The following is a 27,178-nucleotide window of genomic DNA, read 5'->3' as shown; positions in this document are numbered from 1 at the left end:
GGCAGGTGTTGCTAGTCCAGACTCCTTCAGCCATCCCTGCGGGTTGGCTAGGAGGGTTTGTGGGTTGAAGGCAAGGGCACAGTGGCTTCGATGAGGCCATGGGCTTTGGTCAAGGAGGAAGGAACTTTGGTGAGGTGGTTCAATGAGGGGGGATGCTTGGGAAAGGTAGCCGGGGTGGTTCTCATTTTGTAGAGGGCTAGGGCAAGGCTTCTCCGAGAAGCTTCACCTGCCTATAGTGGGGCTATAGCGAAAAAGTGGGGTGCACCATGTGTCTGTAGCGCGTGGTCAGAAAAAGTTGATAGGTGGGGCCTAGCAACAGGGTTTGCCTGACCCAAGAAAAGGGGGTCTGGCATGGGTGCAGAGCGAAGGACCGACCAAAGCCGCAGAAAAAGAGTAGAAAGACGTGGTCCATGATAGGCATGAATTACGGCGGACGCGGCGCACCAAGCCACAGTATAAAGCCAGCTAAAGTGCATAGATGGTGGCATATGAAAGCCGTGGATGCCGCGCACGCAGTTGTTATCCATGCATCCACGATCCTTCCCCACACACTAGTGTCATCGTCTCTGCAGACGCCAATGTCCCCTCTCCACACAACACCACGCGCACCACCGGCCCACGACGCCGCTCGAGCCATCACCTTTGTCCCCCACAAGGCCGCCAATGGCGCCGTCCTCTATGCACCACACAGTTGTACCTTCTGCATTCCACAGCACTGCTATGTGGCAGCGCTTGAGTCATGACCTCCGTGCCTAAAAAGGATGGTGCTGTTGTCCCCTCCATGAAGCCAGTTCCTTCAAAATGATGCCAGTTAGTGGCGCCGTTGATGGCACGCACCCGATCCCTTGGCCCTGCCATCAAGCTCCTATAAAACGCCCCCTCGGCTGCCTCTTCGATCACCGCAAGACACCCTACCATCAACACTAATCACCCACATAAAGACATGAAGTTTTAACCAGTTCCAACAATTGAAGAAGAAGCCTAGCGTAAGGGTTGCAAGCCATAGAGCACCTAAGAAGACATCAACAAGAAGGTGGAGTACACTGCGGGAAGGAAGAAGTGGATACGCTCAACATGTGCCTAGATGAAGAAGAACTCGCCATCACCATCTTTGCCTTCCTAATCCCTCCTCTAGTGGGTGCAATAATACTGTATATCCTTGTAATGCGCCCGTTACCATATGGGAAGCCCTAGCTGCCCATGTAATCAAGAAGCATGCAATAAGAATCCTACGATTTATGTTGGCAACTAGGACATTTTGAGATTTTGTAGTTCAAATCCTCAAAAAGGGGAAAACAAAATATGGCATGGCCATTGCTGCCAACGCTTCGTTGTAGGCGATGTGTTTGGTATGCAAAATCTTAGGAAACATGGCAAGCAAAGATATGCAACACATTTTGTAGCATCTTGGTAAAAAACTGACCTACTTGGTACACTAAGTGTTGGGAAAATATGGAGTTGTAAAGGAACTTAGATTGTTGGTTGGCACTAAATGATGCCTATTTTAGGGCAATAAATTAGTACCATCTTATTGGAAAAACGATTGATGGAGTTGGACTCAAACAATTAACACACAAATTCAACACACAACATTAGGTGTGACTATGCTATAGGTGGAAAGAGTACCAATTACATCATTCTCCACAGTGGAAGACGTCTACACAAAACTACTGAAGTGGGGGGCTCAAACAGGTAACTCTAATAGTGCCAAAGCATTACAATACGCTGGACTACATATTAGGCGGACATCAAATGCACTACACTATGGGTACATTTTATTACTTGTACAATAACCCTTAAGGGGATACATTTGGACCGTATTAGATTCATTCCCTGAGAGGCGATGTGGCCACTCAGATCATGCTTCAGCCTGAGGAACACTTTGGAAGGATGGCATGAGAGCAGGCAGCATCCCCTGGCAATGGCTGAGTGGGTGCAAGGACCCCTTGATCACCTGACTCCTTATTAGAATTTGCTTGCGAGGCTTTAGCCGGGGAAGACACAGGTGGCCCATGCACAATCGCTGCTTGGATTCTTTCCACTGGTGCAACTGGGATTCCTTCTAGTATGGGGCACTCCCTCTCTTGCAAAGCGAGGGCCCTTCTTTTCTTCTTAGTGACAAGGTACAAATCCTTCAACTGTTGAGTATGTCGGTCTTCGGCCTGCTTGAGGGCTTCAATTGATGCAGCTTCTTGGCTCTCTGCTCTAGCTGCCTGTGCCTTAGCCTCCGCAAGCTGCACTTCAAGGTTTCTGATTTGCTTCTCAGCACCCTCTGCTCTACGAATGCACTTTCTGAGCTTGGTAGCCTGCCTATCATACTGCTTATCTAGGGAAAGCAAATAGTTAGACATGAACGCCATAGTTGGGTCACCTTGTTGTAATTCAAGCCCTTGGAGGGTCCTCATTCGAGCTTCCCATATAGGGCCTCTCCTTACCAAAGGGGGAAAGAATCTCATTGGTGTTTGACATATCTGCCTCTCATAAATTTGGCATAGGTACCTCAAAGCCTTGCGAGCGGCAACTTGGTAAGTGTCCTTGAACCGGAACCCCGTGGTAGACACTACCCATGGTATTGTGTTAGGAAAATCCTTACTTGCTCCGACGTAGACGCTCACCTCACACCGCTTGGTGCCATGCTGCTCATATTCCCTGCCAACGTATTCTGGGTGGTCCATAATACCTAGCCTGGTCATTGTTGCATATAGAAGCTTCGGGAAACCAGCCGTGTTCAGGCAGTAGCTAGTGGTCCAGTCTTCCTCCGCCATCTGCAAGGCAAAGAAGGGGATGTCATGTTTTGAACATATATGAAATGGTAGGATTTATGTAAATATGGTTATACCTCTCACCTTGTTAACGCCAGTGGACAAGAGGAAGGGCGTCTTATACTTGTAGCGAGTCGTTTATTTTATGAGATCATATAAAGGGGGAAAGAGCAATGGGGCTTGATAGAAAAGGCAGATCAGTTAAGGCATGGTTCGAAGTTTGAGGAATTCATCTTTCGGCACCTTATTTTTATAGGGACAGGAATAACACTGTATGCGGTAACACAAAGATCTTATTTAATGTGGGGGGCTATTTCGTCGATGTGGGTGCCTCTGTGAAGTAGGATGGGCGGTGGTGAGGTGACGTTTTTGGAAGTGGTTGTTGGGCACCTAAGGGCGTCTCCAACATCTAGCTATTTGGCTACCTACTATGATGCGGGCAGGGGGAAAATAAGAGAGGGAGTAATCACTAGTAACGAACAAATAGATGAGAGCGAAGCATGTAAGTCTGCTATTACAAGAATGTATAAAATAATCTTCGATCTTTTCTCTCGCCTATGTAGCTAGCACTATTGTGGATGTCCTAAGGGGCATGCTCCACCAGGCATGGGCATGAAGCGACCATTGCCTAGGCATTTAAGTGTTTATATACTCATGGTTACCCTACATAGGACAGGCGTGCTCAAGGCTTTGATGGGCACGTATTTTTTTGCTTGGTTTGCAAGGACACGAGGACATGTTTTGTAGGCGTGCTCAACGCTTTGACGGGCAGGCCTTTTGTTGCCTGGTTGGCAAGGACAGAAGGACATGGCTTGTGGTCCATAACCTAAGGATGTTATTTATTGTGGAGGGCTTTTGCACCGATATGAGTGGCATCGTGGAACCTGTTCGCTTTTGCTGAAAATAAGCGCTGATTTACTGTAGTTGCTGATTTGTTGTGAGAGAAAAATATTGTTCTGTGGCTGAAAATAAGCCGGCTTATAGAGCAGCCGAACAGGCCGGTGAAGTGTGATGGACGGTGGTGAGGTGACATATGTGGCGGTGGTTGTTGGGCACCTAGGGCATGCTTCATTAGTCATGGGCGTGCGCCGACCTTTGTCTAGGCATTTAAGGGCCTGTCACGTTGATGGTCACCCTACATAGGGGACAAACATGCTTGATGCTTGATGGGTACACCCTTTGTCGCATGGATGGCAAAGAGGCAGCGACAGGCTCTGTGGTTCATGGTCATGCCTTTAGTGGCTTGGACGGCAACGAGGTGACAACATGGTGGTGGCTGTCGTGTAGATGCCCATATACCATTTATTTACCCTCCCATTGTGCTGTTAGGACTGTGTATGCTATGCTACTTAATAAACTCCCTATTATCGCTGTAGTTATTTTGAACCATTGGTCATACAACAGTGCTTTTGTTTCAGAATAGGTCAGCGTTAGAAGAAAATTAATATTTATTTTTTTTGAAGCAAACAAGGCGAGTAATATTTTAAATTTTGCAACAACTTTGTTTCCTAACATTAATGCATAACTTACTTAAACAAATACAATCTGTGTTGTGTTTATTGCAATTAAGTGTAGTCTGAATTTTTATGCTGACATCTATATAGACCTTTAAGGCCCCCTTTGGATGGCATGAGAAATAGAGGATAGGAATAGGGGAAATGTAGGATTGAAGGTGGCATGTTGTGTGAATCTTATGGAATGAATCCTATAGGAATTTATCCTACCGTGCCTTTGGTTCACAGGCAGCTCTTCTCTCGGCTGCTATCTATATCTATACCTAATAATAAAGAGAGAAAATTTTCACCCATTTTTTTCGTCCATCCATTTTTTCGGTCCGCCTCCGACTAACTACCAGCATCACTCTTTCTATTAGCTCACTTACTTAGTTTAGAGATGCAAAAACCTTATATTTACACAACTCATATTATTTACACAACTCATATGTCATATTTTCATATCACGTGACATATCACAATAGTCGCATATTTAAGTTCAGTCAAACTTCTATTAATTTTCAATACGAGATTAATCTTTTATTGCGCTAACTTTATCGTGGGCTTTAAAATTTAAATAATTTAATTCGGCCCAATTACATGATATATCAATTTTCTGTTTCAATTCTCTCTTTCCATTTCGTTTCCACCACCCCCTGCGTGGTTCTGTATGTAATAAATAATCTAATTTGTATCTAACTCGGAGTCATTTTTTCTGGTATAGATTTCTTTTTTTTTCCGTTTCCACCTCCCCCGTGCGTGCTCCATGCCAAAACAACAAAATAAAATAAGGCTGCTACAAATAACATTAGTAGACTATTAAATATAACATTAAGGCTGCTAAAAATAACATTAATAAGCTATTAAATATAGCATTAATTAGTTGACAGTGCATGATCCTATTCGGTTGGACCACTGCCTGGAACGTGGATGGGTGAACGTTGTCTCCCTAGCTATACCAGGAACCTATTGCAACAATAAATTTGGAATGCTCAATTACTGACTCCTGACCTATGCCTTCTTTGTGGACTGCCGGTGCAGCCCCTACGCATGGAACTTGCCATATAAATAGCCATGCCATATAAATAGCCAAGCCTGCGCAGGTGGAGTAATGCCTGGCAGGTGAGCTACACACATGACAAGGATGGGCTACCTGAATAAATGCTGGCACTGTTAACCCAGTTCCTTCCTTGGAATGCGCTGCTGGCCTGCAAAATGGCTGTGCACACGAGCTGCAGCTTGTCCACTGGCAACATTTTTGCACGGGAACACGCATCCATCCACACCATGACAGAACGTGCACCCTTGGACCCATCCAAAGCTGATGCTAGTGCAGATGCATGACCCATGAATCCCTTGACACATCTATGGCATGAAATAAATTTACTATGCACAACCAGAATTTACCGTGAGAGGCAGCGAAAGGACGATGTTCAGACCCTGAATCTCTTGTCACATCTATGCATGGAGTAAATTTACACTGCCAGGAAAGAACTTTACTACGCACAATAAAAATTTACAATGCAACATGCAGGTGACCATGCAAGAGCGCAAAGGAAGGTGGTCCTTGAATCTCTTTTCGCATTTATGATATGGTATAGGTTGTCTAGGATGCCAGTGTCATTTATGATGGCAGTGACCTATCCTAGAAGAGGAACCCCCGAGTCCATTAAATAGCCATTCTTGCAACCGCAGTGCAAACCATTCTTGCAACCATGCTAGGGGCCGAGCGCATTGCAACGTTACTTGGCAGGCCATGCCCACTGCACCACATACCCTGTAAATACATATGTCTGAATTGTCTAGACCTACAGCAAGAAGCTCTGTGTGCACAATGCCGAGCAGACCATGTATCCCACCATGCATCCCACCGGACCCTACAGGTTCTAGAATCCGCCCAGTGTAGTCACCCCTATATAGGTAACATTTAATTGAATAAGCACTCAGCATATCTTGCAGGTGCTGAAGAAGGCAACCAGAGATGTGGTACGCGTACGAGATGTGTTGAGCCTTGTTGATGTGGCCGGGGTGCAACAATACGTCTGTAACAGGGCTATGGTGGTTTACCTTAAAAAATGGCCTGGCGATAGATTCTACTCGCGTAGGTCCAAGCAAGAGAACCTCTGTGTTGCCTGCAAACAGAGGCTAAAGAGCCCATACAAGTTTTGTTCCATTGGGTGCAAAGTATGTAGGTTGTTTTTTTCGTCACATGAGACAACTAAGGTCTGGAACTTGGTAACCATTTCATTGAGTAATTGTTACATAGGAAAGGATCACATCTGGCATGACACATGATGCTGGCCCAACGAAGCGGCCATTCAAGCTGGAGGATGGCGCTCAATCTAGTCGCTCACTCCATAAGGTGGCAGCGACGTCGAGGAACACACGTAAGAGTCGCCCGAGGCGTGCACCATTCTTTTGAGCTAGATACATTGTCCTAGGAGCCTACATATGAGGAACAAAACGGAGAGGCTACTATTTCATTTAGCTGTGTGGCTTCATGTCAACCTAGGTCTGTAATATATTTAGGTAGGGACAGGCCTACTATATTGTATGAGTCATGCACCGCTGGCATGCTATCCATATGCTCGGCCTTTTTTGCATGCAAACGACGTGTGCCCTGTCTTACTTTCTACGAATGCAATCAAGGAATGGGATATTAAGTTTTCCCATGCGCTGCTAATACTAAGGTTGGGACGTGGTGGCTTGTCGCCAAATATGTTGTCACTGAATTGCTGATTTTAAAAAAATCTTTCACGCAAATAACTAAGTTCATTTATTTGTGCAGCGAGAATTTTCCAAATCTACCGAGTGAATTTACGGTAGGAACCCGACCAAGATCTAAGGTTGGCACACTGGTTTTTCCCTAGCTATACCAAGAACCTATTGCAACAATAAATTTGGAATGCTCAATTACTGACTCCTGACCTATGCCTGCTTTGTGGACTGCCGGTGCAGCCCCTACGCATGGAACGTGCCATATAAATAGCCATGCCATATAAATAGCCAAGCCTGCGCAGGTGGAGTAATGCCTGGCAGGTGAGCTACACACATGACAAGGATGGGCTACCTGAATAAATGCTGGCACTGTTAACCCAGTTCCTTCCTTGGAATGCGCTGCTGGCCTGCAAAATGGCTGTGCACACGAGCTGCAGCTTGTCCACTGGCAACATTTTTGCACGGGAACACGCATCCATCCACACCATGACAGAACGTGCACCCTTGGACCCATCCAAAGCTGATGCTAGTGCAGATGCATGACCCATGAATCCCTTGACACATCTATGGCATGAAATAAATTTACTATGCACAACCAGAATTTACCGTGAGAGGCAGCGAAAGGACGATGTTCAGACCATGAATCTCTTGTCACATCTATGCATGCAGTAAATTTACACTGCCAGGAAAGAACTTTACTACGCACAATAAGAATTTACAATGCAGCATGCAGGTGACCATGCAAGAGCGCAAAGGAAGGTGGTCCTTGAATCTCTTTTCGCATTTATGATATGGTATAGGTTGTCTAGGATGCCAGTGTCATTTATGATGGCAGTGACCTATCCTAGAAGAGGAACCCCCGAGTCCATTAAATAGCCATTCTTGCAACCGCAGTGCAAACCATTCTTGCAACCATGCTAGGGGCCGAGCGCATTGCAACGTTACTTGGCAGGCCATGCCCACTGCACCACATACCCTGTAAATACATATGTCTGAATTGTCTAGACCTAACGAAGAGGAAGAACCGGTCTGTACAACAAGAGCTCCACAATGCCAGCTGGACCAACCATCTAAGTGGATGGATAAACACGGCGGAACAGCTGGAAGAATTCGTCTCCCTTTGGTTGCGAGTGCAGGCAATCGAACTACAGCAGGATGTAGAGGACTCCATTACTTGGCGCTGGACAGCGGACGACTGCTCCTCTGCCCGGTCAGCCTACACAGTTCAGTTTAGGGGGTCGTACACGCTCGTCAATAGTGTGGCAATTTGGAAAGCGGAGGCTCAGAATAAATGTAAAGTCTTCATGTGGATATTGGTGCAAGGAAAATTGCTAACGGCGAAAAACTGCAGCAAAGGGGATGGCCGCACCGTGAACATTGTGTGCTTTGCAACGGCCCCCTAGAGACTTGCTTGCATCTATCCTTTCTTTGCCCCTTCGCCGGAACTGTTTGGAGTACTCCAATGGGAGCACATTGACCCCCAGCTTATCCAGGGAGGGGAGGAACCTCCACACTTCAGTGCTTGGTGGGAGAGGACCACAGCTAGAGTGCCAAAGGAGGAGAGGAAGCGGTTCAACGGCTTGGTGATATATACAGCCTGGAACATCTGGAAAGAGCGGAACCGTAGGATTTTCGATAGCGCCTTTGAGTCGGCTATGCAGGTAGCCGCAAGAGTAAAAGACGACATAGCGGAGAGGAGGAGGGCTTTTGGGGGGTAATTTTCAGGTCTGAAGGGTTAGGCGTTTTTGTGGAGCGCCCTTTGTGTTTTCTTTCCCCTAACCTTCAACTGCTTCTTTCTCTGTACTTAAACCTCTTGTTTTTGCTTCTACTTAATTGATGGGCAGAGCTCCTGCCGTTTTTCCAAAACAAGAAAAAGACGCGATTCATCTAGTTGCTGCTGGGCTTACTGAAAGCATGCTTGCGTTGCACCATATGTGTATGTGTTGCAGGTGTTGAAGCCATCTGCACTCCAATCCAAACGCTATGAAAACTCTGTAATACAAGCTGATAGTGCTCTTTTCATAAGCAATGTCAATTGTGCTCCCTGGATATATACATATATTTATATCAATTATGATAGCATCTTACAGGATGAAGCTTTTGCTACAGGATTCATCTAACTAAGTTTTCCATGGTACTCCTAGAAATATACTAACTGCATAGGTACTCAAACTTATTGCATACACGGGCGCGCGGATTCGCGCGCCATTCCACTAGTATATTAAAGTCTTGGTCAAGATAAGGATATCACAAATTTCTGTTAATATGCAATGTGCCCAATCATGCATGTTAATGTAACCAATCCCTCTTTCAATAACTTCTTCTCGTTTCTTGCAATCGTCAAGTGGACAAGTCCATGTGTTGGGTGTAGAAATCATTCTTCAAATACCTACCTTGTGAACGTACAAGCCACAATCCAAATCTGAATTATCTTCACTAAAAGTATATGGTTTACTGATGACAAAAGCGTTTCCAGATTATTTTCTACTGAGTGCAAGTATCCTTAAATTTCCTTCAACTGTGCACTTTTATCATATGAATATGATTTTCTTCATCTCATATACTTAAAAGTTACAAAACAGAACCAGACCTCAAAATTGATTGTAGTTTTGTGACAACCTTTTGAGTGTTGTGCTTGGAGTCCAGAAGCAAAAGCTGGTGCTCTGTGCAACATGATTCGTCATAGTTCTGGAACAGCCTTTAGTTTCTATACAGTATGCACGTATCCAAAGTCAGTCTTAAATTGTTTAAATTTTAAAAACACTCCATAAGCTACCGAAGCATATTTTGCTGGATGACAAAAATATAGTATGCCAGGTTGTTCAAGATGTTCAGTATCTCACCACTTCCCTACTCTAGTTCTTAGAAATCGGGGTTGCTTCCTAAACATAACAAATTGGAGCTGCATTGTGCTGTTTAAGCTAATCTCTCCATATCAAAACACGCATAAAAAAAATCTTTCACGCAAATAACTAAGTTCATTTATTTGTGCAGCGAGAATTTTCCAAATCTACCGAGTGAATTTACGGTAGGAACCCGACCAAGATCTAAGGTTGGCACACTGGTTCGTGAAGACTTTTGAATGGTAAAAGCAGCAAAGCAATCAAGTGAGTGCCTATGATCCAACTCTATCATTCAGATTTCCATAATCTCCATGGGAGAACTGTACTGTGTTTCATTTTGTATAGGCCTCCAAACAGCCTATAGGCAACCTAGGAGTACAAGGTTCACAGGAACTTGTTAGCACAGGGGAGGCAACCTGGGAGAACTTGGTAGCACACGGGAGGCAACCTGGGAGTGCAGGCATGACATAGATATCCAGCTAGTGTCCAAAGCACTGGATATGGGGCCATGAAAGGAAAGTAGACAAAGCACTCTAATCGAGTTGAGCCAATATTACACACGAAACGATAACAAACAAGGAGGGGTACAAATTATTCTTCAGTTCAGTAGACTGAATGGCTGTCGCCAACACACTACTAACCCACTATAACAGGGAGACAAATGAGGCGTAGACCCTACATCTACGATAAAATCACAAAGATGCTTATCTACTAAAGTAGCATAACGGGCTAATGGATACATGAGCCAAAGGACCTCTAGAGGCTAACACAAGTGCTCACAGGCAAAACCCATGGCACGCCGGTCCACTTTTCACTAAGCTGCACTGGATGAAGCTGTGTAGCGATATATTATTCATGCTGAAGCGCCAGACGTAGGCTTACTCGTCACTGCAAGTTAGAAATATTTTGTCACCCAACTGATGGAACCAAACAATGAAATAGTGTAATAAGAAAGAAGGTACCTTGGTCCGCCTTTCTTTGCAGAGAATAGCTCCTTGCGAGCAGACCTTGGTCTCTTGCCTAGAACAGTGCTGAAAAAATATACACACATATAAGCAAATCACCATACACTGGACCTTCTCCACCCGGGGAGGTGAACACAAGGAGAGATAACGATCAATGTTGGCGTAAACTAATGTAATAGATTCTAAATCAATTTGCTAGGGCAAGCAGAGCACACTAGGCGGTCACGACAAATAATTTCAATCACTTAGTTGACGAAAGTACGTACCCATGGTCCTCATGGACAGCAGAGGGTACAACCTTCCCCTTGATGGATGAGGTCTTGGTACCACCTACTGTCACAGGATCAGGTGGAGTTGAGCTACCTTCTGGATCACTAGGAACTTCAGAAATAGCAAGACCTTGTGCTGGGCGGTCTTTTGTAGAGGCAACGTTTGAGGGTCCAATCATGTTCATAGCTTTGGGATCCCTAGGATCATGCGGCGGACGCCCAGGAGGACCACGAGCCTCAACAGACGTTGGATCAGGAAACACCCTCCTAGCTTGGAAGCAGAGCTGCCCGGTTCTAAAGGTTTGCTCACTTATAACCACCTGGAACACATACCTTCGACCAACAAGGCCGCGAAGGGGTGCAGGCAGCAAAATCTGATTGGATGAGCTTTCTTCAACAAGTTCAGCGGCAGTCCGCCGAACAACCTGTTCAGCTACTCCTCCGAAGAGAAATATTTTCACACGGCCAGTTGGATCCTCGACGATCGCATTCAGCTTATAGCTTGGGTGGGAAAAAAGAAGACCCATTAGGAACAAGCTGAGACAATTTGTTTGATTTAAAGGGACATTACCGTTCCAAGCAAGAATTACCTGGGAATAACCACTGGTTTATCCTCATCACAGTTTGTACATTCGAAGCCATCAAATGTAGCCTTCAGTCCCCGATGGCATATACTGCAACCTTTATACCACCAACCATTCGAAACGTCTATTTCTCTTATGGTTGCATCACAGGTAAAACGAACACCCTACATGGAAGGGCAGAACAAATTTTGGCAACCTGATCTGAGCATCGGATATAGGGAATCGCTATGAAGGAGGCAGTACATTGATGTCATGGGGATCCAATGTTAGGAGGGCTGCAACAGTTTTCCTATTGGCGCTTGCATCATCAGCAACACCGGCGTCCGCATCATCATCGCCTGGCAGGAACACGACCTCAGATCCTCTCCCCTATAAACTGAGGACAAGACCAACAACCATTTAGGCATCCTACAAATTGGCAAAGGCAGTACAGGAGAAGCATCATATTACCTAGCACGAAAAGCGTTCATCTCTGGAAGGTCAATGTTCATGTACCATCTGGTGGCATCACCGCTCACACATGTTGTGGAGCCTACATTGACAATGTGTTGGAGAGGTTATAACATCAACTAAATGTTACACAAATCATATATAGAAAGTATACAATAAACAACACACACCTATGTATTGCTTAACTTGCAACCCAGCAAAAACAATCACAACGGGCTCATCTTTATCAATGGTTTCAATAAGAAACTGGTCCTCAAAAGAGGTTGCATGGTCGCCCCACAAAGTAATTTGCATGACACGATCGCTAAAAAAGAGTCACAACAAATTAATGCTAATCCAGGAAGACCATAAAGTGCTTAGGAATCAACCTTAGATCACGTAGCTCCAGCACCCTCCGCACGGCCACACCATTTAGACTGCTAGATCGCACCACAGGATGAATGACTGTAAGCTGTCCAATAATATCTGATGGAAATCCAAACAGCGCATCACCTGATAAGCTAACCCGGAAAGACAAGAAAAGGAGCCTTAACAGGCAAGGCAAGGGTAGTACTTACCTGCTAGGCCATGTTCGTTCCTCCTCCGCTTGCGGTCTAAGGCCTCAAAGTCCACAAAATTAAAACTATGGAGAGGAAGCTGAGCGGCCAGCGCCGTAGATATCTCCTCTACGGAAGTCCACGGTGTAAAATAGATTGTGTGTGGGTTTGGCACAGGGTTGTACTTTCTTGGCTGTCTGCTAACTTGGAATTTTTTTATCATATACGGGCGGCCTTCCACTAAAGAATCAGCAAATTTTCCCAGGTCTTTATGCCCGATGCAAGCTGCAATACCCACACCCTGATGTAGAGAGCCTTAGATTAACTGCACAGACATATCTCAGGGAAACCGCGTATATGAGTAGGTAGAAAGGGACATACCTCTTCATCAACCAGAAGAAGTTCCATGCCAGTTACACCCGTTGCCTTAGGATTCCAAGATACCTTCCACATCCTAGCAACTCTAACCTTGATGGTCCAATTGTGCCTTGATGGATTTATCTGTGATACCAAGGTGTACTCCATCTGGTGTTGGGGCATCAACAGAAGAAAAGGAAGTGTGTTAAACATAGCACCATAAAGTAGGTAAGTTAGGAGACCATAGGCTGGAAAGATGCAGGCAAAGGCTATATAACCCAAGAAACACTTACCAGAGGGCCCGAAGCACCTCTTTGTAAACAATGTTATCAGTGAGGTTGGAGACCAGATCTGTACCGTCGTCAATCAAAACACTTAGACCATCTCTTGAAGTAACACGTGATATAGCAACATACAACTGGCCATGAGAAAAAACTGGCCGGGGCAAGTATAAGCCAACATTATGCAAAGTTTGTCCTTGGCTCTTATTTATAGTCATTGCATAGCACAATCTTACTGGAAATTGGCGTCTGCTAAGAACAAATGGCCATTTCGTGCTTGACACGTGCAAGGCAATTCGAGGAAGGAGAACTTTGTCGCCAATGTTAGATCCAGTTATTATCTGAGCCTCCAATACACGGTCTCCTAACTGTGTTACTATAAGTCGTGTACCATTGCATAGTCCAGCACTTTGGTTTAAATTACGCAACAACATTACAGGTGAACCAACCTTAAGAATGAGTTTATGAGAAGGGATGCCTTTGATCTGTAGTGAGTTTAGAAACTCAACGGGGTAAAGTATGTCTGAGTTACCATTGTCCTTCGAGGTTTCAACCAATGAATCAGAACTGAGGTATACTTTTTCATGTCCTGGAATCAAAGAAAGCACGCGGCTATTAATCTCATCAATGGTGTCATTTTTTGGAGCAATGATAGCCCGTTCCCTTAGGTAGTCTGGGTCTGAGAAGGATGTTTCTAAGTTGGGATAGGTAGATCTTATGATATTATCAATAGGGGAGCCAAGTTTTGGAACTAAGATGTCATGAGGTATCTCAACCAACTCAGAGTCTCCATCATCAGTATGAGTACTACCCGTAGCAGTGCCATCCCCAATACTCAACACCCAATCATTAAATGCTTTCACCTGATCAGTGGGCAAGCCATTGCGGGTCATCCCAAGTAAGCGCATATTGATTGTTAGCCTCAAAATCTTAATATGATTCCACAGATAAGAATTAGTTATAGATGCATCAATGGTGTCTAATCTGCTGCCACCCTCGACCACAGGGAGTACTTGGCGGAAATCTCCACCAAGCACCACGGTCTTCCCACCAAACAACCTATTAAAACATGAAGGGTCTGCCTCCCCAAGAATGTCACGCATACTACGGTCTAAAGATTCAAAGCAATGTCGGTGGGTCATAGGTGCCTCATCCCAAATGATTAATGAACTATGAACTATTAAATCGGCAAGAAAAGTTCCCCTGCTAATACTACACATGGAAGACTCATCAATGACTATAGGAATTTTAAACCGAGAATGTGCAGTACGACCGCCAGGTAGTAATAGGGAAGCAACTCCAGATGAGGCCACAGCAAGGACGATAAGGTTCTCGGATCGCAGGCGTGAAATAATTGCATTCCAAAGGAATGTCTTGCCAGTGCCACCACATCCATACACAAAAAAACACTGTCCTAATTTATCATAGACGGACCGTGTGACAACCTCATAGACATTTTTCTGTTCAACAGTCAACTGGCTAACGAGGGTGGCATGGGCACGCATGAGGTCCTCGCAATCATAGGCCAGTTCATCAGCTAGCAACCTGTTCTTAATTTTGTTACGTATGCTTCGGTCAGGCTCCGGCAAACCATAGTCCTTCATTAAACCACCATTTTTCACAAACAAGCTATCGAGTTCAAGCAAAACATAATTTTTAAGATGGTCCTCTGGAACTTTATAGGAAGGCCTCTGCACCATCTTTCTGATGTTATAAAGTATATCGTCAGTAAAAAATTGGTAGAAGTCATGGAAGAGGGAGGATGCGTCACAAACAGAGCAAAAAAGCACAATAGTAACAAGTAGCTGCCGCATCTGAGCAGATGATCCCCACATAGCTGCTTCCCTAAGGGCCTCATGCCACTCACTATCATCGCCAAGAAGACCCATAGCCTGGCACGCATCCTTAAACGTTGGACATACAACACCACCAATAGTTCGAAGGTCTTCATACGAAGTAGCACCCTTGGCAACGTTGAGGAGCATACGGAGGTAATAAAGCTCACCACAGCTCGGATTAATATAGATAGCCCTACCAATTTTTGTGGGCCCCTTGCGCGGGCGCCATTCCTTGTACTTCTTATTCCAAACCCACTTTGTTGGGAATTCTATATAAGTTAGTTCTCGAGCGCTTGGGAACTTCCTATTAGCAGAAAACCATTCGGTCAGTGTTGTCTGCATGTAACGATGGTTATCTACAATATCAGACAAGGATTGGCTAGCTGGGTACACAACGTTATTCATGAAAGGGAGATGCACAGCCAGCCTCTCCACTGCAGGGGTTCTATAGTGAATATCAAATTCAAACAGGCGCCAGGTAGCTTCGTGGGAAGATAGATACCGACAATCAATGTACTCACGGACCTCATCGACATCCTCAGCCTGCCTCTGGGAATCTACTGGCTGGGCACCAAGGCTGCTACTACCGACCTCAACCTGTGAACTGGTCCCAGCACCGTCCGATGCACACGTTTCAATGACGGCCCTAGCACGGTCCGGGCCTTTTGTAATATATTTAAATAGATACTTGATAAGATGTGTTTTATTGCACCACTCAATATTTATGTGTGCTCTAAATCTTTTTAACAATGTCATGTTGTACGGGACAACCCATTTGTTATCAAGCTTAACACCATATCGCTCAACAAAGTGCCCAGTGTCAGGACGTCGCATGTACTGCACAAAGCCATCCTCACCAACAATCGTGTTTACCTCATTGCCCTTTGGAAAGAACTTTGAGCACTTGTTATTTTGCATGCACGGGCAATTCTGGTTCAGCTGACCACAAGGGCCATGCATCATGAATTCATCGACAAGACTATAGCCTAGTGGGTCAGATGATTTATCTGGTATCTCAGCACATATTATTGAGTCAATAAAAGAAGGGCGAGGGTCTTTAGTGTTACCTTCAAGCCAAACCAGAATATGAACGTGGGGCAGTCCACGCTTTTGAAACTCAATGGTATAGAGTACTGAAACAAAAAAAAACACTACCTGTATTAGAAAGTTGGCAGGTAGCCAAATAAGCCATTCAATTGCACATTATTATAATACATGGGGCGAAACATAGATGAACAAGGTACCCAACGGCTAACTCTGGTGAATTTGTTGTGCCCAAATAAGCAACAAATGCAAGGGGGTGAGAATTGCTTCCATACCTACACGGGCCTTCCCAAAATAAGTCCCTTTCTTCAACCCAGAAACAAGCTCGTCCACCTTTAGCTTAAAAACTCGACTAACTATATCAGGTCTAGCATCAGGTCTTTGCCCTGGAACAAATGTAAGGGCATCAGCTATTTCTTGCCACTTTGGATTACACGTGAAAGTAATAAACATATCTGGGGGTCCATATGATCGGCAAATAGCCATTGCATCTTGATAATTCTGAACCATATACCGTTTGCTCCCTGTAAAGCTAGCAGGCAAAATAACCTTCTTACCAATGGCATTACCATCAACATCACCCTTGCGAAGCGCATCCTGGAGCCCCTTGTACACCTCGGATCTTAGGTTTTTATTATTTGCAACTATAAATCTAAGCCTATTCTCCTCTACGGATGCGAAAGCATCAACAATATATTGCTGGAATAATCGGTCACCACGTATCAATGTGGTTGCCTCGCATCTGCGTTGTTGTAACCTGTAAGCATAGTACTCAAGCATTGTGACGTCACCTCTAACTCCAACCTTCAAGGTTGCTGACCTATTGTACTTAATTCCTATTTTGAAACCTTGGTCTCCATAAGGGAACAAAATCGGGTATTGTAAGGACATATAGTTGGCATGTAGGTTACTAATCCGTTTAAGGCCACCACCCCTCTCCTGAATGATTATATCTGGACTCTTCTTTTCCTCAGAGAAGTCCCCGACTATCAAACCAGCTATCTCGGACCCTGCCGGTGCACTATACTGGGGCATGTTCTTGGACCTATCGTGTAGAAGCCTAAGGCGTAAAGGTTGGCAACGACTCTGCACCAGTAGGTCCCTAGCTGCCCTAAATGATTTAACCAGCTCATTTGATTCATCAAATGTTCGTACTAATCCCTCAACTATCTGTTTGTCAACCTGATTACCATCGTCAGATTCCTTATGCTTATCAAAAATCGATATTCGATTTTGAACTTCGTTTTCAGTGTCAAAAATATAGAGCTGTGCATAAACTGGGGCTGCACCCTCATCCGGCAGCAAAGATCCGATTCTGTGGTGCACCTGTCCATTGATCTTAAAAACGTATGGACCAGGCCCCTTGTTCACAGCTGTGTCAATCTTAGCACCAAGGGATGTGAATGCAAACATAGAATTATAGGAACGAATAGATTTAATAAAATATTTGGAAAGAGCACCACCATTTGGATTCAGCAGGCCATCTAGGAAGGGAGGAGGGTCTTTTTGAAACGGCAAACTGACCTTCCCTCCCTTACAGCAAAGGTGGAATCGATTAGCGCCTGCGTCACCTGGATATGACCTTTTAACACGTTCTTGGTACCAAAACTGTGCACCACAATGTTGACACTGGTGTGCTGGAGGGCCGTAATATGAAGTTTCGGTGGAAAGGCAATCTACAAAAGGCACGTCTTTAGACGGGCTCACGAATCCATTTTCTGATGGAAGCGAGCGTCATTAGGCAGGACATAGTATCACCTGTTTTTTCGTGAGCCTCACCATAATTTCCTGCGATTGAAATCAAAATCTGCATGTTAACAAAGGGAAAGCAACACGCGCACGCACCCCCCCATACAAACGAGAAGGTACACAACCAACCTTGTTTCTTTAGCTGCCTTTTGGATTTCCGACGTTGTTGCCTCTCACGTACTGTACCCTCACCTATAGCTACAGCTACAGGCCAAAAGCAATAAAGGGAAGACACGGGATGAGTGCCTAATTAGATATGGGAACAACATAATCGAAGAGGGAATGGTAAACGCTAAAAAGAAGACAAAACACCATCCTTATAATAGGTAAAAATACACGTCCATGGGCATCACACAGGTATACCAAACGATAAAAAGAGGAGTATATAGTGACACCTTGGAGTGAAGCTGCACCGTTCCCCCGCACCCTCTTCCTTGGACGCCTAGAGGAAGCACCTTCCATGTGCCATCAATGCGGTCCTGTACACGTTTGGAAGCTAAAAAAATCATGTAGAGAAATGATGACCAAGAGGACAAAGGAAAAGTTAGTAGACGGAAGGAGAGATGTGAACGAAAGGAAAAGGAAGAAACAGGAAGGGAAACAGTGTGAGCGCACAAAGGTGTGTCTGATAGGTTCGTATTGGCATGCCAACCAAGGTAGCTCAAATGAAATTGTTGCTCCTAAATAAGTTAGCTCACATATGAACTGCTATGTCATATCACATGCAAACCTTACTCCTAATCAAGTTAGTTCAAAGGTAAACTGTTAGGTTTATGGGCACATGTTAAACAAGTTAGCGCAAAGGTAGGCCTTCCTCCTAACTAAGTTAGAGTAAACGTGAACTGTTAGGTTCATACCCACACGTTAACCAAGTTAGCCCAAACGTAGGCCTTCCTCGCAATCAAGTTAGCTCAAATGTAGACTGTTAGGTTCATATGCACATGTTAAGCAAGTTAGGTCAAATGTAACCCTTTCTCCCGAACAAGTTAGAATCACAGATGTAAGTGCACGAAATCGCTGCTAGGATCATATGCACATGTTAACCAAGTTAGCCCAAATGCAAACCTTCCTCGAGCCTCTCAAGGCATCCATAAGGAAGCACCTATTTTAGCCCAAATGCAAACCTTCCTCGAGCCTCTCGAGGCCATCCATAAGGAAGCACCTATTTTACAATATCTTTCATTAGGTCCGGTTCGGAGCACAAACCTACTATGCAGGGCTTCGTATGCAATATGTCATTGTCACTCCATTAGTACTGCCTGACAAATGGCACTGCAGTGCACTTGTGCTGGTGGTTTTAACGTAATAAATGGGAGAAGCAACACCGCGAGGTACTACAGGGATGAACTATATGAGATATGACAAGGCCACTTGCAAACAATGGGAGGAGGGTGGTGAAGGAATGGCTAGCATGACACATCCTTATATAGGCAAGAGCGGGAGAGGAGGCACGGGCATATCTGCCACCACAAGGCAGGAGTAGCCCATCGATGCTAGTGGGGCCCAACCAAAGCAACACATTGTCCCACGTTTGGGAGTGGTGGCCATGCAGGTTCGTTGGGAGGTGTTGGCAATGCACTGATAAGGACCGCTGACATGCATGGTGTAAAAGAGATGTTAGCCTACCAAAATAAAATTTGTAAAACATGCACTATTAGGTACCTATTGCACACATGCTCATGGCAAATCTGGGCGATAAGATCATCTACAGCTAACTATAATGTTCTAACATGCGATTAAATTTCTGTGTAGCAGTACTTTTTTTGTCAGGTTAAGAGACTCCTGCTTTGGCCTCATGTGGAGCTGCGCCCTTGCATGTAAAACTGGAGGGCAGCAAGTTCCTCCATGTAAAACGGTGATGTAACTCTTCATGGTAACATCATGCATAGAAGATGGGGCAATTTTTACCTTGCAGCATTTCATTGGACCCCCTACCTACTTCATTCAATGCACCAAAGAGTATAATACACTCCCCCACTTCACTGCATGCCCCACCTGATATGCATGCATGGAAGAGCAACAGGACCACCGACCTCATTCACTGCACACACGCATGCATGGGAGGACACAATATATGGCTCCTGCAAAATCTATCCAAGTTTGCCTCTCTGTTCGTTTACCTATTTTCTGTTCATTTACTCATTGGTACATGAGGGTAATTCAGGTGGACAATGAAATTTTTTACTAAAGGCCTCACTCAAATGGACGACTGTGGCAAATATGTACCGTGCCTTTTGTTACTGAAATTTAACCGCTATAAACTACCATGCCTTTTGCTATTAAAAAATAAACGATGTAAATTAAGCTCATGAACAGTTTTAGCAGTCCTCTCTCTCTAATTTACTCTGGCTTCTAACCTGTGCAGGAAGCAAAAGCAGATCACCGCGCGCTGAGCAAGGAGATGGATGATGGAGAGGGGTCTGTCCTGCTCTGGCACAGTCCATGCTTGGAATAACGCATGCATTGTAAATTTCTCTTGTGGTAGTAACTTTCCTATGCATGTAAGGACATACAATTTTTATCTTAACTCTTTTACTTACCCACTTTATTCAATGCACCAACCTGTGAGCTGGATGACCGTCAATCTGAGCAAGGAGATGGATGATGGAGGGGTCTGTCCTGCTTTGGCACAGTCCATGCTTGGAATAACGCATGCATTGTAAATTTCTCCTGTGGCAGTAACTTTCCTATGCATGTAAGGACATGCAATTTTTATCCCAACTCTTTTACTTACCCACCAAACTGTGAGCTGGATGACCGTCAATTTCCTATCGAACGTTCCACTCAAATGGACGTTACGTGGACACCTTGGGAGGCCGCCTAGACGGCGCGGCCTCATATTTCTAATTTTTCTAGTTTTGGAGTAAAACGTTTACTGAATTCCGACTCGATGGCCTGATTTCAGAAATTGCATACTCCAATCGAGTTCCCATTTCTAGTTGCATTGGTGGTCTTCAATCAAAACTGAATCGGACTTTGCTTGCGCCTGGACATCCGATCTAGGGCGCTAGAGTCGGAAGGTGCCGCGCGCGCAAGAGAAGGAGCTCGCGCCGCCTGTTTTTCGCGCACCCCACATCTACGCTCGGCGGCGCCCCAGTAGCGGTCCCGCGTCGCCCGGATGTCACCCAGCAGCAGCAGCAGATGGCTGCGACAGTGGGTCCTATTGCAACATGTGCAACACCAGATTTACTTTTGCAACATCCAGTTGAAACACTTGTAACAATATACGTCCGAAAACAGCTGAAACGCTTGTGACATACATCTGAAACATTTGCAAAACACCTAGAAAACACTTGAAAGCCTTGCAAATATATGCAACATCCAGATGAAACACTTGCAATAGATGTATGAAACACTTGAAATATACGCTTGCAATATGCATGTATATGCAACATCCAGATCTACTTTTGTAACGTCTAGATGAGAACACTTGTAACATACGTCTGATACAAATGCAACATTTGGAACCTACACTTGAAACATACGTGTATAGCCATTGCAACATGTGCAGCATCTCGATCTACTTTTGCTACATCGATATAAAACACTTGCAACGTACCTCTGAGACACTTTAAACATACGTCTTCAACATGCTCTTTCAGGGCAAACATCTCCTTGTTGCATCGGCGAGTGGAAGCTTGTCGGCACGTGAAGGTCATGGGTATGCTCGCCGGCAGCGCAAAGCTCGCAGGCAACGCGGAGCTAGGCGGCGGCGCACAGAGGGTGGGTGTGGGGCGGCACGGGCGACAGTGGCGTAGAGGGTGGGTGGATGGTGCAGTGTGCTCGCCGGCGGCACGGAGCTCATCGGCAACTCAAAGCTGGACGGTGGTGCACAGAGGGACGGGGGTGGGGGTAGCAGGGCGGCGATGGCACAGAGGGTGGGTGGGCGCGGGTGGCACAGAGAGTGGGTGGAGCATCCGGCGGGTCAGAGCGTTTCCGAAACTGAATAATAATGTCATGCCCACACTCCACGGTTGATGAAAATCGTTAAAAGATGCAGAACGACATGCATCATAAAACGTGATGTTTCAATCGGAAATCAAAATAATAGTACAATTAAACTTGTTACTCACTTACTCCGAACATATGGAATGAAAATTAATTATAGTGTTTTTGTGAAACATAGTATAGATGTAGATGCTTATATATAATTTTTTTGTGTGAAACATATAGCGTGGATGTACTTGTAGTCATTCATATAAAATTTATAACTCCAACTATAATATTTTTAGGGCTAGCTTTTTTTCTACGCGAAGGCCATTCCCCCATTTCCATTTAAAGATAAACGGAAATACATGAGTTCGATCAAGGATAGAAAGATTACAGGGAAAAGGAGCTCCTAGCCTAAACTCTGTCTCACAGTCAGAGGGCTAAAGGAGAAAGAGAGCAGAATGATAGTCCAACATCCACTACCAGGCATAACAGAGAAGCAATATTTCAAAACAACATTATCTGAACCAGACGCACATAGTCCCAACACCCAGCGAAATAGACCACGCGCCAGATCCACTCTGCTTCCGGCGATCTTCACAGGTCCACTTCTTCGTCATCGCCTCCAAGCTTCAAGCGCTTCTGACCTCTGCATTTTGTTCTTGGTAAGGATTAACCTTGCAGCCTCTCGGAGCATGGTATTGACTCCATTGATGAGCATCTCCCTCTCCACATCAGCATATAATCCTGCCTAAAATCTCATTAGCGCTCCTGCATGGCATATTATCTCAATTGGACTTTTGATAATTTTTCCTTCAAAACATGCTGCATTACGGGCCTTCCGGTTCCAGATAGCCCCCACATGTGAAACTTCCCCCCATGTGGCAGCCAATGTTCACACCACTTCCAACATTGAGCTATAGATGTTGGGATATTATTAGCACCCAACACTCTTGTAATGACAGCCCAAACCACTTTAGCAACGGGACAGGTAAAAAACAGGTGGTTCACATTTTCATCCTGATTACAGAAAGCACAACTTGGACTCCCAGACCATTTTCTTTTAAGATGATTGTCTTTTGTGAGTATAGCATTGTTAGTCAGGAGCCAAATAAAAATTTTAATATTTTGGGGAACTTTGCCCTTCCAAATATTCTTATGAAAAGGGCCAGAATCATCAGAGGTCAAAGCATTATAGTGAGATTTCACAGAGAATTTCCCACTTTTTTCAAATTTCCATAAGATGACATCATCAGAATCATGTAGTCTAAAATTGTGCATATCAGATTGGATCAAATTCCAGCAAGAATGCAATTCAGGTGTAAGCCACCTTCTAAATTAAAAGTGATCTGTACACTACCACTCATCACCTCAGCTACAAAGACTTCCTTCTGATGACATAAAGTAAAGAGAACGGGAGAAATAATGCATAAAGGTTTGTCATAAAGTCAGGGATCAGACCCAAATCTGGTCTTATACCCATTCTATTTTTAGGGCTAGCTAATTCTAGGTTAATAAGTTCACGTTTTGATGGACTAGTATTCTAGTCTAGTACCCTTCAATCGTGTTTTGGCAGGTCTCTCAGTTACTGATACTAATCCCCCTGCTCGCCGACTACCGTACGTTCTTCACTGAGCCCTCGTTTACGAAGAAATGTGGATCAGTAGAAAGCAGGGGCGGAGCCAGGTATCTGGCACTGGCAGGGTCTGGCAGCGGCCATACCTAAAATATATGTTGTATATATATCAATACGAGTCATTACTTCTTGGATTTCTATTATATTTGCTGATCACAAAGTAATATATAGTCATATAATGTTGTAGTGAGCCAAGATGCATATTAGATGTTTCATCTTTATAAATTTCGCCACATCTTAAAATTATTTCTGCCTCCTCCACGGGTAGAAAGCTTTACGAAACTTCCAAGAAATTGCTTACTGCCGCTTCCCTGTGGTTTCCAGGAACCTTCAACCCGTGTTGTGGCCTATGTTTTTTTTTTCTGGCAAGGTATATATAACTCAAGACAAGGAAAGGAAAGAAGATAGAAGGGAGCTAGCAAGATATCGGCGATGGAGGGCGACAACGGCGCCAGACCGCGTCCGGGTCGCGGTCCTCCCGCACCGACGCCGCCGCCGCCGCCGCCGCCAGGTCACGAGGAGGGGGCCAACGGCGGTGGGCACCGGCGTGGTGGGCAGACGAAGAATCAGATCTTCTGGCCGCGGCGCCTCCGTCGCGTGGCCGTAGCTCTCGTGGTAATGATCGCCGCAGCCGTGTACCTTCTCTTCGCCGAGGCTCTCGCCGTCGCCGCGCCGCCCATTTCGGCCGCGTGGTACTTCGTGGCCTTTGCGCTGTGGATCATTGGGCTGAACATGTTGTACTCCTGGATGAACTGATCGACGCGAAGGTGCAGACCAGCTGATTTAATTTCAGGTTGAGCTATGTACAGAAGTTCTCCACGCGGCCGGAATCCCGCCGGCCCGCCGGGGTTCACGCGCCGGCCACTGGCTCCCTCTCCTCTTCTTTCGGTTCACCGGGCCGGGAGCCATGCATGTAATATAGCTGAGTTCAATCCGTTTTCGTTCATCCTTTTCTCGCTCCTTCATATGAATTGATGGTCATACCAGACTTTCTATCCTACTACGTAGCTTTTTAGTGCGAGGCTGCGAGCTCCTTTGAGTTGATGCTAATAAATAAACCATTTTTGTGCTGCCCGATCAAAGGACCCTTGATTCGCTGTATTTGACATGGATCAGCAGTCACTCGTCAAATCATGATAGGTTTTCAGTTACCAGCTAGCATGTTCATCTTCAAGTTTATTCTTCTTTGTTTGACGATTATACTGGCACGCAACCAAAGCCTCTCCGCTCTTGCAATTCGTTTGCGGTTGCGGACCGCGTAGGTGAGATTCAATCAGTTTCCTCGCGGGAGGACGGAAATTTCCGTGGAATCCTAGCTAGTTGTCCACCTCCTCAGCTCCTACCCCCACTTCCACTCCAATACTTCGAGACGAAGCAAGCATTAGGCCGGTGGGCATCCGTATGGCCGGCCGCGCGCGCACATCTTTCTTCTCTCGCCAGAGATCGATCTAAGCATAAGCACAGCCCCCTCGGTCATGATCGACATCGACCGCGAGTCCGCGAGCGCGAGGTTATGCTTTCGTCAGTTGCTCAGCCTGAGCGCCGTGATATACATACAGTAAGCAAGTCACAGCGCGGACCATACCTCTGAGCGAGGCTCTCATCCTCCGAGCTCGAGCTGGCTTTGACGCCGCCACCTTCTGCAGCGTGCTTCGACTTCCGGCGTGTCCGGCCGCTTTGATTTTAGGGCTTGTTTGCTTGCCAGTTTCCAGGCAACGATCCTGTCAAAATCGCCTAGGGGTGGTGCAAGCCCCCGCCACGTAAGGTTACGCGTGTAGGCAATTCAAGCCACAAATTGCTCATGAGTTGAGATATGAATTTATGATGGCTGGTACAAAAGTCAAACATTGCAAGTGACAAACATGCTCGGAAGAATTAATATACATACTAAACTGTACAAACGAACGAATTTCTCTTCATATTGCTGAGATCGAGAAGTAGTAAAAAAATATTCCTTTTTCGAGAAAAAAATTATTCCTTTTGCCTGAAATACTTTGTCGTTTCACAAGTCGTCCCTACTACTGAGAACCGAGCGTAGCTCGGGTGGCAAGGTCCGGTGGTTGGACCTTGCCGGCCAGGGATCGAGCTCCAGTGGCTGCGATTTCCTGGTGTCTCACCGGGGTTAGTCCCAAAAATAATTCTGTTGCCTCTCACGTGTGAAACCACAAAGGGAATGCGACGCACCTCGTCGTCTACGGATCCATGGACCCGGTGATCTCACAAAGGACGCGATCATGGAATCTAGGTGTAGTTGTAGGATCTGTTTGTGTACTTGTGGTGTGAGTGCGGTGTGTGTGAGTGTGTGGTGTTGGTGTGTGTCTGTCCATGAACAGATACTACAGTTGTACCTAGATGAGAGGCGCAAAAAAAAAAAGTCGTCCCTACTACTACTATGCTTGTTCATGGTTTCGCAAAAAAAAGATAAATATAAGTGCTTCTGGTGTTTAAATTTTGTCCACAAATATAAGAATTTTTGGTATCCAATATCAAGATCTAGCCTGCCTTCTTTAACTAGGAGCATTAAACATTTATTTCCCTCCTCAATTTGACCTAAAATATATGTATCTTTTTTTATTGAAAAAATATATTTATCTATGGAGAGAGTATTGTGTTTCAAGGATCCCAACAGGCATTAGCTAATATATAGGCAGATACAAAAGGCCATATCTTTTTTTTTTTTTTGAGAGAGTAACAAAATGGTACGGTACACTTTTACGGTTTTACCGGTGAATGAAGAACTTTTTTTTTGAGACTCACCAGTGAATGAAGAACTGAAGAGATGGCGTAATGTGCATTTGAGTTGGGATTGCCAGATTTGGTCCAGTGCATATATATGTATCTCTTCCGTTATTTTTAAGCTCTTGTGAAGAAGATGTTGACTTGGTCGCCGACGCTATAATAGAAGTATTCGATAGAAGAGCCCAGCCTGCGTCCTGGACTGGCCCAACTGGATTCCCTTTATTTTTAGCAGAGGCCCAACTAGATTCCTAAAGGAAAAAATCCACATTACCTCCCTCAACTTTCGCTAAAGTCCGTTTTTCCTCCCTGAACTCCAAAACCGGGCAAAACACGTCCCTCAACTTTTAAAACCGTTCATCTTAACTCCCTGGCCCTATTATAAGTAGTTTTGAAGGCGTTTTTGTCTTTTTCTTTTTTATTTATTTCAGCTGAATCTTTGAAAGATCATAGTAAATCACAGAAATAATCATAAAATGGAAAATCTAATTTTGTTAGACTCCACATGAGTACATCTACACAATGAACATATAATATGATATACTTTAGTACAAAGTTTTTGTTGTGGCTTTAGATCTATGATTTTCTGTAATTAATTGGAATAATTCATAGCTTTAGTTTCTATGGTCCAATTATGATGAAATTTTTATGATGGGCTAATTATTATATGATTGAACTGTAGTAAAAATTTTATACTCATTGGATCATATATAGCTTAGTTATAGATTTATTTATATTTAACAAGCATAAACCTAAATAAAATCTATAACTAAATTATACATGATCCAATGAGTATGAAATTTTTACTACGGTTTAAGCATACAATAATTAGCCCACCATAAAAAATTCATCACAATTGGACCATAGAAATTACAGTTATGAATTAATCCATTTAATTATGGGAAAACATAGATCTAAAGCTACAACAAAAACTTTGTACTAAAGCATATCATATTATATGTTCACTGTATGGATCTACTCATGTGG

The 27,178-nt window shown here is 44.7% G+C and overlaps 2 protein-coding genes and 1 pseudogene across 2 annotated transcripts; all 3 read right to left on the bottom strand.

Annotated features, from left to right (window-relative positions):
* Positions 1-1,865: 1,865 nt before the first annotated feature.
* LOC136533582 (replication protein A 70 kDa DNA-binding subunit C-like) lies at positions 1,866-13,160 on the bottom strand (annotated as a pseudogene).
* A 106-nt stretch (positions 13,161-13,266) lies between these two features.
* Positions 13,267-14,361, bottom strand: LOC136533581 (uncharacterized). The gene has a single exon (XM_066526137.1). It carries the CDS (start codon positions 14,359-14,361, stop codon positions 13,267-13,269), a length of 1,095 nt encoding a protein of 364 aa, XP_066382234.1.
* A 103-nt stretch (positions 14,362-14,464) lies between these two features.
* Positions 14,465-17,553, bottom strand: LOC136533583 (uncharacterized). Its single transcript, XM_066526139.1, has 5 exons — positions 16,420-17,553; positions 16,164-16,229; positions 15,694-16,035; positions 14,557-15,633; positions 14,465-14,470 (listed from the first exon to the last, which is right to left on the bottom strand). Exons 1-5 carry the CDS (start codon positions 17,551-17,553, stop codon positions 14,465-14,467), a joined length of 2,625 nt encoding a protein of 874 aa, XP_066382236.1.
* Positions 17,554-27,178: the final 9,625 nt, after the last annotated feature.

This window comes from Miscanthus floridulus, unplaced genomic scaffold, assembly GCF_019320115.1.
Source record: "Miscanthus floridulus cultivar M001 unplaced genomic scaffold, ASM1932011v1 os_1001_1_2, whole genome shotgun sequence".
In the NCBI taxonomy this organism is placed as follows: domain Eukaryota; kingdom Viridiplantae; phylum Streptophyta; class Magnoliopsida; order Poales; family Poaceae; genus Miscanthus; species Miscanthus floridulus.
This window is presented reverse-complemented; position numbering and strand designations above follow the sequence as displayed.